The 15,085-nt window shown below is 56.4% G+C and overlaps 4 protein-coding genes across 4 annotated transcripts; 2 read left to right on the top strand and 2 right to left on the bottom strand.

The window, feature by feature from the left end:
• Positions 1–136: 136 nt before the first annotated feature.
• On the top strand, positions 137–1,673 carry BKCO1_37000116 (mfs transporter protein; the record flags this gene model as incomplete). The annotated part of the gene is made up of 3 exons (XM_020274993.1): positions 137–283; positions 334–495; positions 546–1,673. 3 exons carry the CDS (start codon positions 137–139, stop codon positions 1,671–1,673), a joined length of 1,437 nt encoding a protein of 478 aa, XP_020128786.1.
• A 2,079-nt stretch (positions 1,674–3,752) lies between these two features.
• On the top strand, positions 3,753–5,825 carry BKCO1_37000115 (uncharacterized protein; the record flags this gene model as incomplete). The annotated part of the gene is made up of 1 exon (XM_020274992.1): positions 3,753–5,825. One exon carries the CDS (start codon positions 3,753–3,755, stop codon positions 5,823–5,825), a length of 2,073 nt encoding a protein of 690 aa, XP_020128785.1.
• A 4,458-nt stretch (positions 5,826–10,283) lies between these two features.
• Positions 10,284–11,700, bottom strand: BKCO1_37000114 (integral membrane family protein; the record flags this gene model as incomplete). Its single annotated transcript, XM_020274991.1, has 7 exons — positions 10,284–10,559; positions 10,641–10,681; positions 10,747–10,844; positions 10,905–10,985; positions 11,040–11,153; positions 11,207–11,502; positions 11,557–11,700. 7 exons carry the CDS (start codon positions 11,698–11,700, stop codon positions 10,284–10,286), a joined length of 1,050 nt encoding a protein of 349 aa, XP_020128784.1.
• Positions 11,701–12,867: 1,167 nt separating this feature from the next.
• BKCO1_37000113 (uncharacterized protein) lies at positions 12,868–14,200 on the bottom strand (the record flags this gene model as incomplete). The annotated part of the gene is made up of 5 exons (XM_020274990.1): positions 12,868–13,188; positions 13,254–13,590; positions 13,684–13,844; positions 13,880–14,002; positions 14,057–14,200. The coding sequence occupies 5 exons, from the start codon at positions 14,198–14,200 to the stop codon at positions 12,868–12,870; spliced, it is 1,086 nt and encodes a 361-aa protein (XP_020128791.1).
• Positions 14,201–15,085: the final 885 nt, after the last annotated feature.

Genomic DNA, 15,085 nt, shown 5'->3' with positions numbered 1-15,085 from the left:
GTTCCTGTGACGATCCCTTTGACGCTACGTGCCAGGTGTTTCGCAGTCCTGCACAGGACATGGCTATAAGGAGAAGTGACCATCTCCCGTGTGCCATTTGCCTTCACAATCGCCTTTCCGGCTTACGCCCACTACAATGGACGGTTCCAAGGAGACGCCACTTTCCAGCCACCTGGTCGAGGAGGAGGACGAAGAAATACGGAAGTTGGAGAGGCGCGTCAGATGGAAGACAGACTTTGCCATCCTTCCGCTGCTGGCTTCGGTCTATTTCCTGGCCCAGATGGTAAGCCCGTGTTCCTCCTTCGGAGAAGCAATGTTAACCAGAGGATCCAGGGACGTTCTGACCTGGCCAATGCCAAAATTGCCGGCATGGATGGCGACCTTGGCCTCACCGCCCAGATGTACTCCAACGTCTCGAGCATCTTTCTAGTCGGCTACATACTGTTCCAGCTCCCTGGAACCCTCTTGCTGCGCAAGATCGGGCCGCCGACTCAAGTAAGCCACTCATCCTCGACCCATCGAGTATATAGCTGACCTCGTCACAGTTCGCCGGCGCCATGATGGCCTGGGGCGTCGTCACAGCATGCACCGTCGCGGCAGACGGCTACCCGACACTCATGGTCCTTCGCGCCCTCGTCGGCGCCGCCGAAGCCTTCATCCAGGGCGCCATCCTCTACCTCTCCTTCTGGTACCGCTACTCGGAGCTGGCCACCCGCGGCGCCATCCTCTACTCGACCGTCGCGCTCGCCGGCTCCTTCAACGGCCTCCTCGCCTACGCCATCACCCGCACCCTCTCCAACGCCCGCGGCTGGACCGCGTGGCAATGGATCTTCCTCATCGAAGGCGTCGTGCCCATCGCCTGGGCCTTCGTCGTCTTCGCGCTGCTCCCCAGCACGCCGGAGCGCATCCGGCTGGGCTTCAGCCCCGCGGAGAAGGACCTCGTCATCCGCCGCAGCCGGGCGTCGCACAACTCGGGCGACGGCACCATCCGGCCGCGCCTCATCCTCAAGCTGCTGGCCGACCCCAAGATGTGGATGGTCACGGCCGTCGACGCCGGCGCCCACTTTTGCACGAGCTCGCTGTCCAACTTCATCCCGGCCATCCTGCAGGGGCTCGGCTACGCCGGCGTCGACGCCCAGCTCATGGCCGTCGTCGTCTACGCCGCCTCCTTCGTCGGCATCCTCACCTCGTGCTTCATCTCCGACGCGCTGCGCAAGCGCGGCATCGTCATCGTCGTCGACGCCGCCATCGCGGCCGTGGGCTACGTCCTGCTGCTGGTCTTGACTGACAACACCGCGAGGCTGGCCGCCACCTGTGTCGTTGCCGCCGCTGCGTACCCGCTTGTTGTCCTGAGCCTCGCGTGGACGGCGAGCAACAATGTTGGCTACACGTTTCGTGCGAGTGCGGCGGCGATTATCAATATCTCTGCCCAGCTGGTGGCCATCGGTGGCAACCAGGCGTTTAACGATCCGCCGTACTATAGGCAGGGGTTAGGGGCATCGCTGGGCATGATTTGCATGTCCGGTACCGTTGCGGGGCTGCTAATGGTGTATTTGAGGGTATTGAACAAGAGGAAGGTGGAGGAGAGGGAAGGGGAGAAGGCGGCACGGTTAAGGGAGTGCGGTGTGGATGAGGTAGGGAATGAGCATCCGGATTTCTTTTTTTCGTTTTAAGAGTGAATTGGAAAGAGGGTTGTGGAGGTATGTGGATGTGTCTTGAGCCTGGAATTCAGCTGGACGTGGATGATATCTGACAGCGTTTGGGCTTCGGCGTGGCATGGTCCGCCGCCATCCTTGGCCACAGCCCCCGAACTCTCTCTATCCTTACGATCCGCTCAGACTACGACCATAATTAATTCACCGAGTGCGCACCGTACCGCACCATTCGTCGTTCCATTCATTCCGCGTGGATCCCACCCCGACGAAAACCTTCTCCTCTTTCAGCACGCACGAATGTAGCTTAGTCATAGCCGTCGATGCGTCTTCTCCGTCTCCGCACTCCAGGTCCACTACCTGTAAGTATCTAAATTGCCTGCGGAGCCTTATCCGAGGTGAGGCGCTCGACCGCATGGAGGACTTGATCTGGGGCAACGTCCCAGGGAATTTTTTCTCCTCGTGGGTAGATGCATCTCGCGATTTCTATCGATTGGCTTGGATGTTTAGTTCCATGAAAAAATAAGAAAGCCAAGCACAGGCGCAGATATCATTTTGCCTGGATAGCGGTCCAAAGCTATCTACCACTCGAGCGTGACAGAAAGGCAATATGACCGGCACTGCTCAGGGTCTTGACTCTTCGTCATTCGCACAGTCTCCAGACCTGAGAACTAAAGGTCGATAAGATGCCCAACGGCTTCGAGACGTCTATCGATGACGACACAGATAGGTTGGGATGGTTGCACAGGGCGCCACTGACGCTATTCCCATGTGTGGCCTGTGTGGTTAATGCGACAAATGTCCGTACAGCTACGTCACTAATATATCATGCCCTCAGGCAAGATGCTGTAGCGCTCCGCTCACAGTTGCTCAAGCGGCACATCGTTTTCGGTGGCAGCGGTAAAGGCATCCTCCTCGTGCCTTCTTCCCAACGCCCCGATCCCTGGCTACAGCCTCCCACGAGAGTTTTGTGGAGTGAAGTGCTACCTTTCTCGCATTGTTAGCACCATTGTCTGCTCTCGTCTTGATCAAACGATTTGATCCGTGTCTAGTCTTCGCAGAAACTGCCGCCCTACGCACAGCTCTCTTTCTTCCCAGTGATTGGCTGTCAGAGTTCTGCATCGAATCAGCATCCTCGAAACTTTTGATAGGCCACGCCATCCTCGTCCGTACACAACCCCCAATTTGCCCACGCCTCTTCCAATCACTCACATCCCGCTTCAATCTACCTGCCCGACTCGAGCAACAATTCAACAACAGTGCCGCACGCTCCACCTTGACGCAGCCATACAGCCAGCCGGGCAGACAGCCAAATCGCATTATCCCACCCTCGTCCATCCGCATGCTGCTTCAGCACTAGCCACCTCTCTGCCCCTTGCACCGTATCCACGCCAACAGCTTGCGAATGAGGTCGGCGGCGTGATGACGCCTCCCGCGCGCGTCTCCGTCCTCTCCGCATCCCACAGCAATCTGAAATTTAAGTACAGCGTGCCGCACTCCGCAAAATACCGCACCGAAATTTCAGTAGTACATAGTCCGTGACCCGCGTGACTGGTTAACGTTACATGATATCCATCTACCGTCGGGCCCCCGCATGGTGGCTGCCGGACGTCCAGAGGGGCTAAAACGGCGGTCAATCCCTTTCGGGTAATTCGCTTACCCTATGCAAACTAGTTGCAGCCCCCACGGTATTTTGGGAACCATGGCTACCTACCAGTAGAAACAAAGATCCAACGCGAGGCAATCCTACGGGCACAGGGCCCTATTATGACCAAGCTTCGCCAACAGCCCGCCGTCAACCATCAGCGCAAGCGCCAAAATTTAGAAAGAATTATATAAATTTTCAAGACGAGGCAGAGTAGTGTTATATATATGAGTGTGAGCTTTTTCATTGCGGTTTGCGGGATAGTGGCCTGTGGCAAGCCTGAATTTATTCGAGCCCGACGGCCCCCATGACGCCCCGATTGGTCCTCCGATTTATCTGAATGATAGCCCCCAAACGTGGCTTGGGTGACGCGCCCTCGCGGATCACGCCAGCTACCATAAATACACTCACTCCCCGCATCTATAGCGTCTCATCATCACATACACGGCATCAAAATGGCTACCCACTACGACGGTGAGGGGTATGGAACGCACCCTATCGAGGGTTTGACGTCTCAATCGTCCCACTTACTACAGGACAGTTCACCAGCAGCAGTTGGACGGAACGAAGATGAAAAAACACCTTACGCGTCTACGGTCTCAAAGTCCCAGCCACCGGGCATCCAGAAATCGTCGGCCCGCACATGGTCAGCTGGGGCCGTGTCCCTGACTGCAGCTGCGCCGCTTATCGCCCTCATCGCATGGCTCGCACGCATCCGAGTGGACAAACACACATTCGACACATTCGCCGGCGAGAAGATAGGCGGTCGCTTCACACAGGCAGAGGCAAAGGCCATCGACATCGTTGTCGGAGCGATACTGGCGCCCATTTTCATGACCATCGTCAACTTTGTCTGGTTCGGCAGCGCTCGCGTTTCCGCTGTGAACGAGCAGCAAAAGAAGGCAATTCCACTCCGGTCCCTTGTTACCGCAAGCGGAACGTGTTCCGGGAGCTACGACCTGATAAGCCTGCGGGATCTGCTGCAGGGAAAAACGTGGCGGCTATTCCTATTGGGTCTGCTGACGCTGCTGTCGGCAGTTGCAAGATCATCGCTGACGAACATCATCGCATACGAGGCATATTCAGTGGAAGTGCCTTCGAACTCGAACACCTTACGGCTACAGAGGGATGCTGCCATCGAGAGTGCTTTTGTTGAACCGTACGGTTATTTTTACCCATCCAACACCCTGACACTGGACATCTACAACTTTTCCACCTCACAGCAAGCCGACGTGGCCAAGCAAATATCTGCCCTTCTCACTGAGCTCACATTTCAGAGTGCATCATCCAAACTGACTGATGGCACGTACATTGGAGTCAACGCAACGGCCCAATCGCTGGACGCCCTTCCACAGACTGTCGTTGCCCTCCACAACGTTCCCGCATACCGACTGTCGGTCGATTGCAGCCCTGACCTACCCAACTCGATCGGTGTGCTGCAGCCCCAGGGGCCATACAACACCGAGATCAGTCTGATGACGAACACGACCGCAACATCCAACAACACCATCTTCCAAGCCTTTTACCCGGGCGTCGTGGAGGACATCCAGACGGGGGACGGCGACGGCTATAGCTATGTCGCCTTCAGCATGGGCTCGAAAGAGGTGTATCTGGGCCACCTGAACCGCTTCAACCTGACCAACGACACCATACCCTCCACCTACGGGGACGTCGGCTACCGCGCCTTCAACATGTCCCAACTGGGCTTCACCGGCACTCAGATCATCATGTCTGTCAGCGGCATCCGCTGCTCCCTCTACCGCGAAGACGGCACCCTCAACTACACCCGCCGCGCCAACTCCTCCACCAGCGACGACAGCAGCAGCAGCAGCAGCAGCAGCACCTCATGGACGATAACCGGCACCGACTTCCCCGCCACGACCAACCACACCACCAAAACCAACATCGCCTCCATGCTCGCACAATGGCAATACCGCAGCCTCAACTACCACGCCCCGTCCTCCAACATCCCCGGCATCGGCCCCGCCCTCTCCAGCGGCACCGACCCCACCTACGGCGTCAGCCAGTCCGACTCCTTCACCGACTTCGCCCTCAACTACCTCTACGCGTCAGGCGAGGCCCAGCGCATCGCCTACGAGGTCGCCGCCGCCAGCAGCAACGCATCGTCGTCCTCATCAACAGACGCGGCCGACTTCTTCACCACCGTCCCCGGCATCGCATCCGAGCAGCGCTACCGCATCACGTACGTGCCGAGCATCCTGCTGCTCGCGCTGCTGTGCCTGCTGCTCGCCGCTGGCGTCACGGGGGCCATGGCGCTGTATGCGGCGCGCTCGGCGTCCGGGCGGGCGTTCAGGCAGATGGCTCCGGTGAGGTTGCTTGTTGATGGCGTGGCGGGGTTGCGGGAGGATGCGGAGGAGATGGCGAGGCTGGCGGCGGGGGGCAATAAGGAGTTGGAGGCTTGGGCGGCGGGGTATATGGTTAGGTATGCGAAGGTGGTGGGGGAGGACGGGGGTGCCGGTGGCGGTGGCGGTGGCGGGGAGGTGAGGATTGTGTTGGAGAAGCGGTAGTAGGGGGGTTGGGGGTGGGGTGGAGGTTTGGGAAATGGAGAGGAGAGGGAGAGGGAGAGGGAGAGGGAGAGAGAGAGAGAGGAATATGCTTGTAAAATGTAGATTGTAATGTATCTGTTAAACTAAGAGCTCGGATCAATTGAACTCTTGTATAGTCGGATAGGTGAGCCAAGTAGGTGCTTGCAAGGACTTTACCCCGTGTTGGGTTACTTCATCAGGCCAGGTAGACAAGATGTTTTTGTTCTTTGGGAGGAACAAGCGACACTCATTTGCAGCCCCGAGAGCTTTGACGTGGCTGCCCGAATTATAGCTTTGGGTGCACTCTCGTCCACAATGTCGTCCGCTCCGCAAGCTACCTACCTATCTATCTCCATAACAGGCTCTTCCTTCCCTCCCACGCTACCGTCACCAAAGACAAAGCTTCCAGAGCCCGTTAAGGACTGGTTGGACACGTCAGACCAGGTCGACCGCCCGCACCCACCGTCCCCAGCACACGTCGCAGCGTGGTGCGACATTGCAATCGCAGTGGTGGTTTTGCATCCGCCACCGAAGGCGAACGACTCTGGGGGATAGCGTCCGGCACGATGGCTTGGAAGCGCTCCTCCGTAGTCATCTGGGGCAAAGACCTGGCAAGCTGGTCAGAGTCTGGAACTGCTACACTAGATGATGAAGACAAATCGTGTTGGGTGCACTGAATGATTTGCATAAGCAGGTAAGGGGTAGGTAGTTAGATTCATAGGTTGTCTCCGCCGATGTCTTGCCCGTCAGTGACCGGTCTAGTCTAATCTATCGACTAGTAGACGGTACAATGAATAGAATATAGAGGAAATCTTTGAAACCAGGCTCCTTGGTTTCGGTTTTCCATGTGTGATTGTTCTGCCATTTTTAGTGACCCTTGTACAAGTCAGGGCAGAGGAGTGAAGTGGAGGCAGTCCGATAGGTGCTTTGTGCCCTGCTCTAATGATAAGCTATCTACGCACATGAAGCAGTTCATATTGCAACAGAAACCGTTAGGAGGGAGGGTGGTAGTGAATACGGACACGTCAAAGGCGGAGATTTGGAGAAAAGGAAGCGGAAGCGCGTGAAAGCTCTAAGTAACGTGACCGACTTGCCAGGCTCGTTGCTACTGACGCATTTGGGAGGCACGAGAAACGCTCCTGTCTACTCGTCTTCTACAGACTATTCCATCGGCATAGAATCGTCACTTAAGATATTTCATCCGCAAGGGCCTTTGGCTATTTTGTCGTCTGTGGCGGCCCAGGAGTCTCGAAATTCATGGATCATCCAGGTATTTGTTCTTTCTGAGGCTGTTAAGTGCGTGTGAAACACTATTTCAGTCGGAATGTTCTGTTTGCTCATGCACTCAAAAGAAAAAAAAAAAAAGGTCAGGCAAATCGCACGGGTTTCGTTTCGAGCACAGCCAGTACTAGAGTCTCATACGTCGATGTGTCCTATTCGAAAAGCGCTTTCAACGCATACGTTCTTTTTCCCCGCCCTCGATGATTTAGACCAATGTAGCTAAACTCTTGGTTGTAGAACTTCCTTCTCTTCTGCAAATTGAGTGTGCGTTGAGTTCTCATGCAGCCGCCGGGCGGATGTACACCACATCCAGGGTCAGGCACGCTTTCGAGAGCATTCTTTCATAGAAAAAAATTTCAAATAGCTCGTCAAACCCTCTAGCTTCCAAAAGCCTCCTTTCTGGGTAATCAAAAAAAGGGTGAAGTACTCGGAGTGCTTTGCCTCTCGGCCACTCTGGGCCTTCAGAAAGCGACGGATTATTTTCGACTCCCTCTGGTACGTGCAAATGTGAAAGTTCCGAAGCCTATCCAGAAAAGAAAAAAGAAAACCTCCAGCGCGTTCAAGGAGCGTGATACTGCTCCCTTCCTTTGACATATTGCAACGAGCATTCAATTTGATGTACGTGACCGGTCACAGAATGAAATTAGCATCTGTCCGGCTGTTTGCGACTCCAGTGTCCCAATCTAATCCGCGTGTGTGACGATATGCGTGAGTGTTAGGGTTGGATCTAGATGAGAGTAGCAATTCCAGAATGTCTATCGAATCAGGAAGTTGCCTCAATGACCGGAAATGTAGTTTCATCCGTATGATTATGCAGTTCCGATATTTCCTGTGTGTACGTAGTGCCACGCCCACCCTGCTCGCATTCAACAGGCTTGCACATGCGACCCCTTTCCACGTCCGCAATCTCAAGTGTGATCACTCTGACGACCGTCTGCAAGGATTATAGGAGAGCGAAAAAGCGACGGCTGTTGGGCAATCTGAGGCTAGCGGCGGACGAGGCAAGGGATGATCGGCTTCTGCAAACGTCGATCTGGTTCAAGTGCTTCTGTCGAGGCTGATGAAGCTTCTAAAGCCGTGAGGAATAATGCAGTTTTGGCATTTAATTCCGGAGCTATGCTAATTGAGCGGCTTGTCAGCCAATGGGCCTCAAGTCATTAGTGCTTCAACACTAGCGTAACAAGTGAGCTCTTTGACGATCTAATTGGCATGTAACTGCGCCACAATCCGCGCTCAGCTCCGGCATGGGTGGTGGCTGGCGCGCAGCACCATCACTACGGTTTGGAAATCTGAACTAAGAAGTTCCCGTCCAGCACGACGTAGACGTGTGAGTTTGTTCGCCGGGTGCGTGGGGCAATAGGAAACCGCTTCCCCACACCCCGCAGAACAGCCGCCTCGGGCCAGATAGATGAAAGAAGGGAAGATGATGGTGGTGAGATGAAAAAAGGCTAGTTGTGGAGAGCTTCAGAGAGCATTGATCCTTGATTCTTCTTCGCGCATCCGACAACTGGTCTTGCCAGTGAAATTTCGTGAGGCGATTGACCTGGCGAAGTCGGCTAGCATGTTACCCTGAATCCCGCCGTCGCTGGAGATCTACTGTAGCGCCACCGCCGCGCCCAGGAGGCGAATGGCATTAGTGACAGCGACGATGTCCCTGACGAGGAGTCCAGGCCGCGGGCGTGGACAGTGGCGCGGTACATGCGGATGATCTCGACGGCGCGGGAGTACCAGTCGGTGTAGACTTCTGACGACGCGTTTGGCGCCAGCGGACGGCACAGGGGTGGTACCGGCTGTTGTTGAGGTGGGACCGACACTGCGGCTAAAGACGCGCCTCACATCCGCCCATTCCATGGCGCCACCGGGGCAGCGACTAGCGCCAGACGACGTTAGCGGAGGCGGCGATAACGGAAACGCGAATGGACCATGGTAGTCGAAACCGCCCTCAGACAACCCAGCTCTATCTCCGACCCTTATTATTCCAACCTTTCCCCTTTAACGTCGCTAGCCGGGGTTCCATCGCCTCTACCCCACTCCCGTCGTCTCGGCCTTTAAGAAATCATTTCGTCCGTCGCCTACACCGCTGCGTCCGCCGTACCAGGCATCCGCGCTCTCCAAATGCCGCCTTCTCCGTTGCCGATCTTGGTAGCGGTAATACGCGTGATCCGAACGTCAGGCACCTCGGCCGACGATTAGGTAATAGAACGAATGGAAAGGCCGATGTTGGCCGTCCTACCGAATAACAGTGAGGAACCTATAGGTAGTGACAGCCATTCCCCTTCAAGAAGTCAAACCGAATAAGAAAAAGAAAAAGTTGGATCCGCACTTGGTATTTCACATTGGCGCTTCGCGGACGCGCCTCAAAGCGCGACGGCCCCGGTGCGACGATCGACATCTTGTGAACCCGAACTGCTGGGCACCAGTGGTGTGGTTCGGGACACTTTAATTGGTGACAGAAGGAGGCGCGACGTCTGTGCTGCAGCATATCCCCATCTTGCTTTTCGTAAAGACGGAGCCTTCCACTCACACGGACCCCGTGTCTTGCCGCATGGTCCTCCAGTCCTTCCGGGACCCACTTGCCGCGATACGCGTGTAGGTCCAATCAATCAGCTGTTATTTAAAAAAGATTACGCGGTGGAAAAAGAAGAAAGTCGAGTCCATAATTTGCTACTGGTAACGGGAGGAGGACGAAGGAAGCGAAGGAAGTGCACGCTTCTTTCTTTTTCTAGACTGAACTCGGAAAAAGGGGACTTAACCGAAGATTTTGCGTTTGAAGAAACGGGGAAGGATGCTCGCGCCGCGCCTCCATGGACCCTGGTTTTATACTAATCTACGGGCCGGGTCGAAAGACGTACGCACATCCGCGATGATCTTTCGATAGCGTTTACCAGATCTCGAATGATGCAGCGAGTGGCTTGAGTTCCTGCCGATTGGCGTTTTAGCGCTTCGCGAAGAGTGCGGCCCTCGTTCATTCGCAGTGGGAGAGCTGAGGCTGTGTCAATCACGAGTAAAGGAGAGGTTTTTGATATCATGATACGAACGCTTGAATCTATGTATAGACTGAAAATGGTATCAAAACACACGACGATAGGAAATTATGCATATTACACCGCGTGCGCTCCATAGATTGCACTCTCACAGCCCGCCGCCCGCCGCTCGCCGCTATACAGCCGACCTGCTATCCACATGGTACTGTTTGATCACGCGAATCTCCGACGGTCCGAGGATGCTGCGGTTGCTTTCGTTGTCGGTGAAACTGGCACCGCCGTCGCTCGTCGCCACGGCGCCCGACGACACTTGGCCGTGGTCGACGGTAGAGTGGATGACGCCGTTCTTGCTCCGTAGTTCGTACCCGGTGCCGTTGCGGAAACTCGTCGTCTGCCGTCCTGTGCTCTTCATGCTGCCGCCGAGGCATGAGACGCAGAGCGGGCGGAGTGTCTGTGGGAAAAAGGCCGTGTCAGTCATCTCCGGTTGGTGAAACGCCGCCATCATCAAACACGGGGGGAGGGGAATCCTTACGCTGAGGCAGCCAACTGTCAATGCGACGCCAACTTCGGCAACTGTTTTGGCGTAAAGATTAGCATGCTGGAAGTATTGTGCGGGGCTTTGGGCGGCGGATACGTACAGCACCAGACCGTCACGCCGTAGACATGGAAGAGATAATCTTCGGTGGAATTCAATGCCAGGGTATATGAAAGCCGAACGATGGCACAAATGCACGCGCTATGGCCGGATCGTTAGACTGGACGCAAGCCGGTTCTTTTCGGGGGATGATGTACGTACAACAAGCCGAGGGAGAGAAGGAAGCCGGCGGCAAACTTGGCAGATCTGTTGATCTGAACATTCCAGAGCAGGGGAATCGGGCTGTTGCACCATGAGCATTCGGTCAGAAGCTTGAGAAAAAGCCAGCCAACTTACAGCGCGGCGATGATGAGATCGCTGATGATGCTGCAGACGGTAACCGTCATGCTAAGGGATGCGAGAATATTGGCGGGTTCACAGTATCCTTCGATCGTAGGATCCCAACTCTTACTGCTCCGTCGTCAGCTTCCTTTCGATCCAGTGGCGACGAGGGATGAACATACGCGATGGGGCGGCATTGGAACATGCAGTAAATAGCAACGGAGAGAGTAACGGATACGAAGATTGCAATGGTGATTCTAAGGACCCATAGCATGATGGTCTGGTCGGTCATGATGCGGACAAAGGTGAGTGCGATGCTGATCTTGATGAGGATGATGGATATGCAGTAGGCGACTTGGAACAGAACAAAAGCCTTGTAGGCCTGTAGCTGCATGGCGGGTGTGATGTGCTCGGCATGAGCGCCGAGCCCATTGTTGGCTGCAATGATGGTTTCGGCGCACAGCCATGCGAACGGGACCTAGTCTCGGAGTCAGATTGGGCGCCATGGTTGAGCGGACGACGGTGTGCCTACCGAGGAGATGACTGCAACTGTGTCGTCCCAGCCCCAAGCGTTTTTCTTGAGCCGCACATAGACGCGCAGGATCAGAGAAGAGTAGCCAGAGGCAAGGAGGATGATGACGCACAGCGCCAAGAAACGAGAGTTGTCGTACAGCATCTCTGCTCGATGTCAAGGTGTGCGCCGAATAGGTGGGAAAGCAGGTGGGGACGGGGTCCATTTTGGCTTCGAGAAAAATATACTTTTCGATACGGGCTGAAGAAACGGGCTGGGCTGCAGCCTGAGACGGAGGCTGCTAGACTCTGTGCCAAGACGGGACGCATCAGACTGTGCGGCGTTGGCCTCTTCCTTCCCGACGCCGATCTCCAGCGCGCTCAGCGCCGATTCGTTGCCATGCCAGGGGCGTCGGTTATTTGAAGCTAGCGTAGGATTCTGCAGCCACGTCCCGCCCCGTTTCTGGTCCTGGGTCCGATGCAAGCCTCAAGGGGGATGGCCTAACCGGTTACACGTATTGCTCCCCACTGTGGCGCACTTGCTCCATCGCATAATGGGCATACGGCCAAAGGGGCATCGATCCGGACCACAAAAGAAAATTAGAGCCGGCGCGCAGCTGAAACAGCATCGCCGGAGGGAAGTCCGGCCTGACGGATTCGCTACGTACGAGCATATAGGAGCCGTGGAGACGGGGAGGGCGGCATGGCGCAACCCTGTCATCAGGGGCTTAGCGAGGCGATTGCCCATGGCGTGGAAGCTGATGTGCCGCGCCAAATCCGCTGCCAATCTGGAGTGCAGATGGGCCGGGGCCGCGTGTTTGCAGGAGACGGTGGGCCGAGTTCTGAGTCGTTCACCGCGAGCTCGTCCTGCACCCTCAACAACTCACCTCTGGTTCCCGGGACAACTCTCCAAATACTGCCAGCAATCCGCTTGGACCTTCTCTGTTGGCCCCACGGGCCTCGTCGAGAAAAGGGCTGCATGTGGTCGATCCACTCGGTTCAGCATCAGTGTGTGTGCCCGAAAGGTCACGCACAAAACCTACCTGGAACGAACCCCATCTTCGAGTCATAGAAAGACGGAGCGATCACAACCCCGCAGCAAGAGAGGTGCGTCTCCAGGCCGCCCAGCAGCAGGGATATGCCAGGGACCTCGAAGCGACACTCGGCTAGGGAAACCGTTTCAAACATGGCATGCTGAGCGTCGAGACGCTGCGGTCAAGGCTCCATGCAACTGTTCGTCGAGAAATTAAGCACCCAGGACGGGACGTTCTGGTGCACTGTTTCTCGTTGGCTTGCACGCGGCGTGTTCGATGGAGGAACTTGGTCAACGGCTTCAAGTATAGAACCTATTTTTATATGTCGAGTTCACCTGCCTCGACTCCCGCAAAATCTCGCGCGCGCTCTCGTTGTCGTTGTCCTCCCGGTTAATGTCCTCGTCGGTCGTGCGCGCGTCGCGTCCACCATTAACCGCGGGCTTCACGCGGTAGGGGCTGGCGTCGCAGGAGTCATCGAGCTCGATGGCGCCCTCGCGTCGGGAGCGCGACTTGGAACAACAGCCGTAGTCGCTGGACGACAGGCTTGTTGTGTCATCGCCGGCGGACCTGCCGAAGCTGCTGCCGAGCTTGAGAATCCTCTTGAAGACGGGTCGCAGCGTCTGGACAGGGAATCAGTCTTCTGGTGTACGCTCACGTGGCAGCTGCGGATCAGGGGTGCCCTTACACTACAGTTCGCGGCCGTCATGCCGACGCCGACCTCGGCATACGCCCACAGCATCACGGACGAGATGTGGAACAAGTAGTCCTCGGTCGCACTCAAACCGACCGTGTACTGCAGCCTGATGATGGCGCAGGCGCTGGCGAAGACGCCGAAGCTAAGGAGGCAGCCCGCGGCGATCTTGGAGTTGCGGTTCATCTCGAGGTTCCAGAGGAGGGGGATGGGCAGGAGCGCACAAGTCCAATCCGTCAGGATGTTGGTGGCCGACAAGGCGAAACTCATGGCGGTAAGGATGCGAGCATCCTTGCACTTGCCGTCGGGGATGCTCTTGTCCCACGCGTATCTGGGGGTGAGTGGTCAGTGTCTCTTTGGTGATGGGTTTGGGATGCTGGAGGGGCTTTCGTACTGGATGGGCCGGCACTCTGTCAGAACGTACATCAACACGATGACGGTGACGACGGTAAAGAGGGCGATGGTGGCCCGGATGATCCACGCGTAAACACGCCTGCCCGAGGCAATACGCAGCAGGGTCAAGGCGATGCTGAGCTTGACGAGGAGGACGGAGGAGCAGTAGGCTACCATGAACATGAACCAGTCCTGTGGTCGGTCAGTGGGCGGGTTCATATGCGGACTCTCCACCTTGCCTTGAGTGCTGCCGAGTACTGCTCGGTTCCCCCGTACAGGTGGTCGTCGGTGGCGCCTATGCCATGCCAGGCGCCGCTGAGGCAGGTTGCTGACAGCCAGGCGAAGAAGGGCTGCGGGGAGGGGTGTTAGCGGCGGGTGTCAGAGGCGGGAAGGACCGAGCCTACGACAGCAAGCGCCATGCAGGTATCGTCAACACCCCATGCTTTCCGAGAGATGCGCACGCCGCATCGGAGGGTGAAGGAGACGAACGCAGGCGCCACCAAGGTGAAGACGCACGTCACAATGGCTTTGCTTGCATCGTAGAGCATGCTGAGGCCAAGAGACGACGGGCTGTGCACAGAAGTAGGCACCAGGGACCAGGCGCCATAGACGGGTTATAGTAGTTATAGTAGGGGATGGTGGATTAGGCGGCACGAAGCTGGGGATCCTCAGTGTAGGGCCGACGGCAAAACAGCTACTCAAGCACGCGCGTCCAGCGGCCCACGTTCGAGATACTTTCACCGTCCGGGCCCCGTAGCTGGTGGCAGTTCGTTCTCATGGAGACGCACGGGTGGCTGTGCCGCAGGAACTACCTCATCGGTGTAGGTGTACACAGTACTACACAGTAAGCATCCTGGCCCGACTCGACCCGAGTTGGCGCCATATGAGAGCACAGTATCATGTACGCGAGCATGGGCGAGCTGGCAGATGATTCGGCAAGTAAAGTGAGGCAAGGTGATGCAGAGCCAACGCGAGTAATGAGGCTCTGGCAAGGCCTCCACAGCCGACTGACTCGGCGCGGCACGAGCGGGGAAGCGATAACGTACCACCCTCGAAATCTTAACGTACCACCCCGCCCCGCTTAAGTGGTATTAGGCGTAGAACGCTCAGTAATAACGAAGTAGTAATTAGTATACTCTCGTAGTCACAACACCCTCTCGCAGCAGTAGTACCCTCTAATAGTAGTACCCTCTTGCAGCCGGCCTCTCGCAGCCCTCTCGCAGCCGGCCTCTCGTAGCAGCCCTTTCGCAGCCGACCTCTCGTAGCCGACCTCTCGTAGCCGACCTCTCGCAGCCGACCTCTCGTAGCCAATCTCTCGTAGCCGGGCCTTTCGCCGTAGTAGCCCTTTCGTAGTAGCCCTCTCGTAGCTAACGGCTAGCGTTAAGAAACCGCTAAGACCCTAGTACGAAAGGGCTACTACGGCGAAAGGCCCG

Source organism: Diplodia corticola (genome assembly GCF_001883845.1).
Source record: "Diplodia corticola strain CBS 112549 chromosome Unknown scaffold37, whole genome shotgun sequence".
Taxonomy (NCBI): domain Eukaryota; kingdom Fungi; phylum Ascomycota; class Dothideomycetes; order Botryosphaeriales; family Botryosphaeriaceae; genus Diplodia; species Diplodia corticola.
The sequence above is the reverse complement of the archived record's forward strand: the minus strand, read 5'-3'. Positions and strand labels throughout refer to the sequence as shown.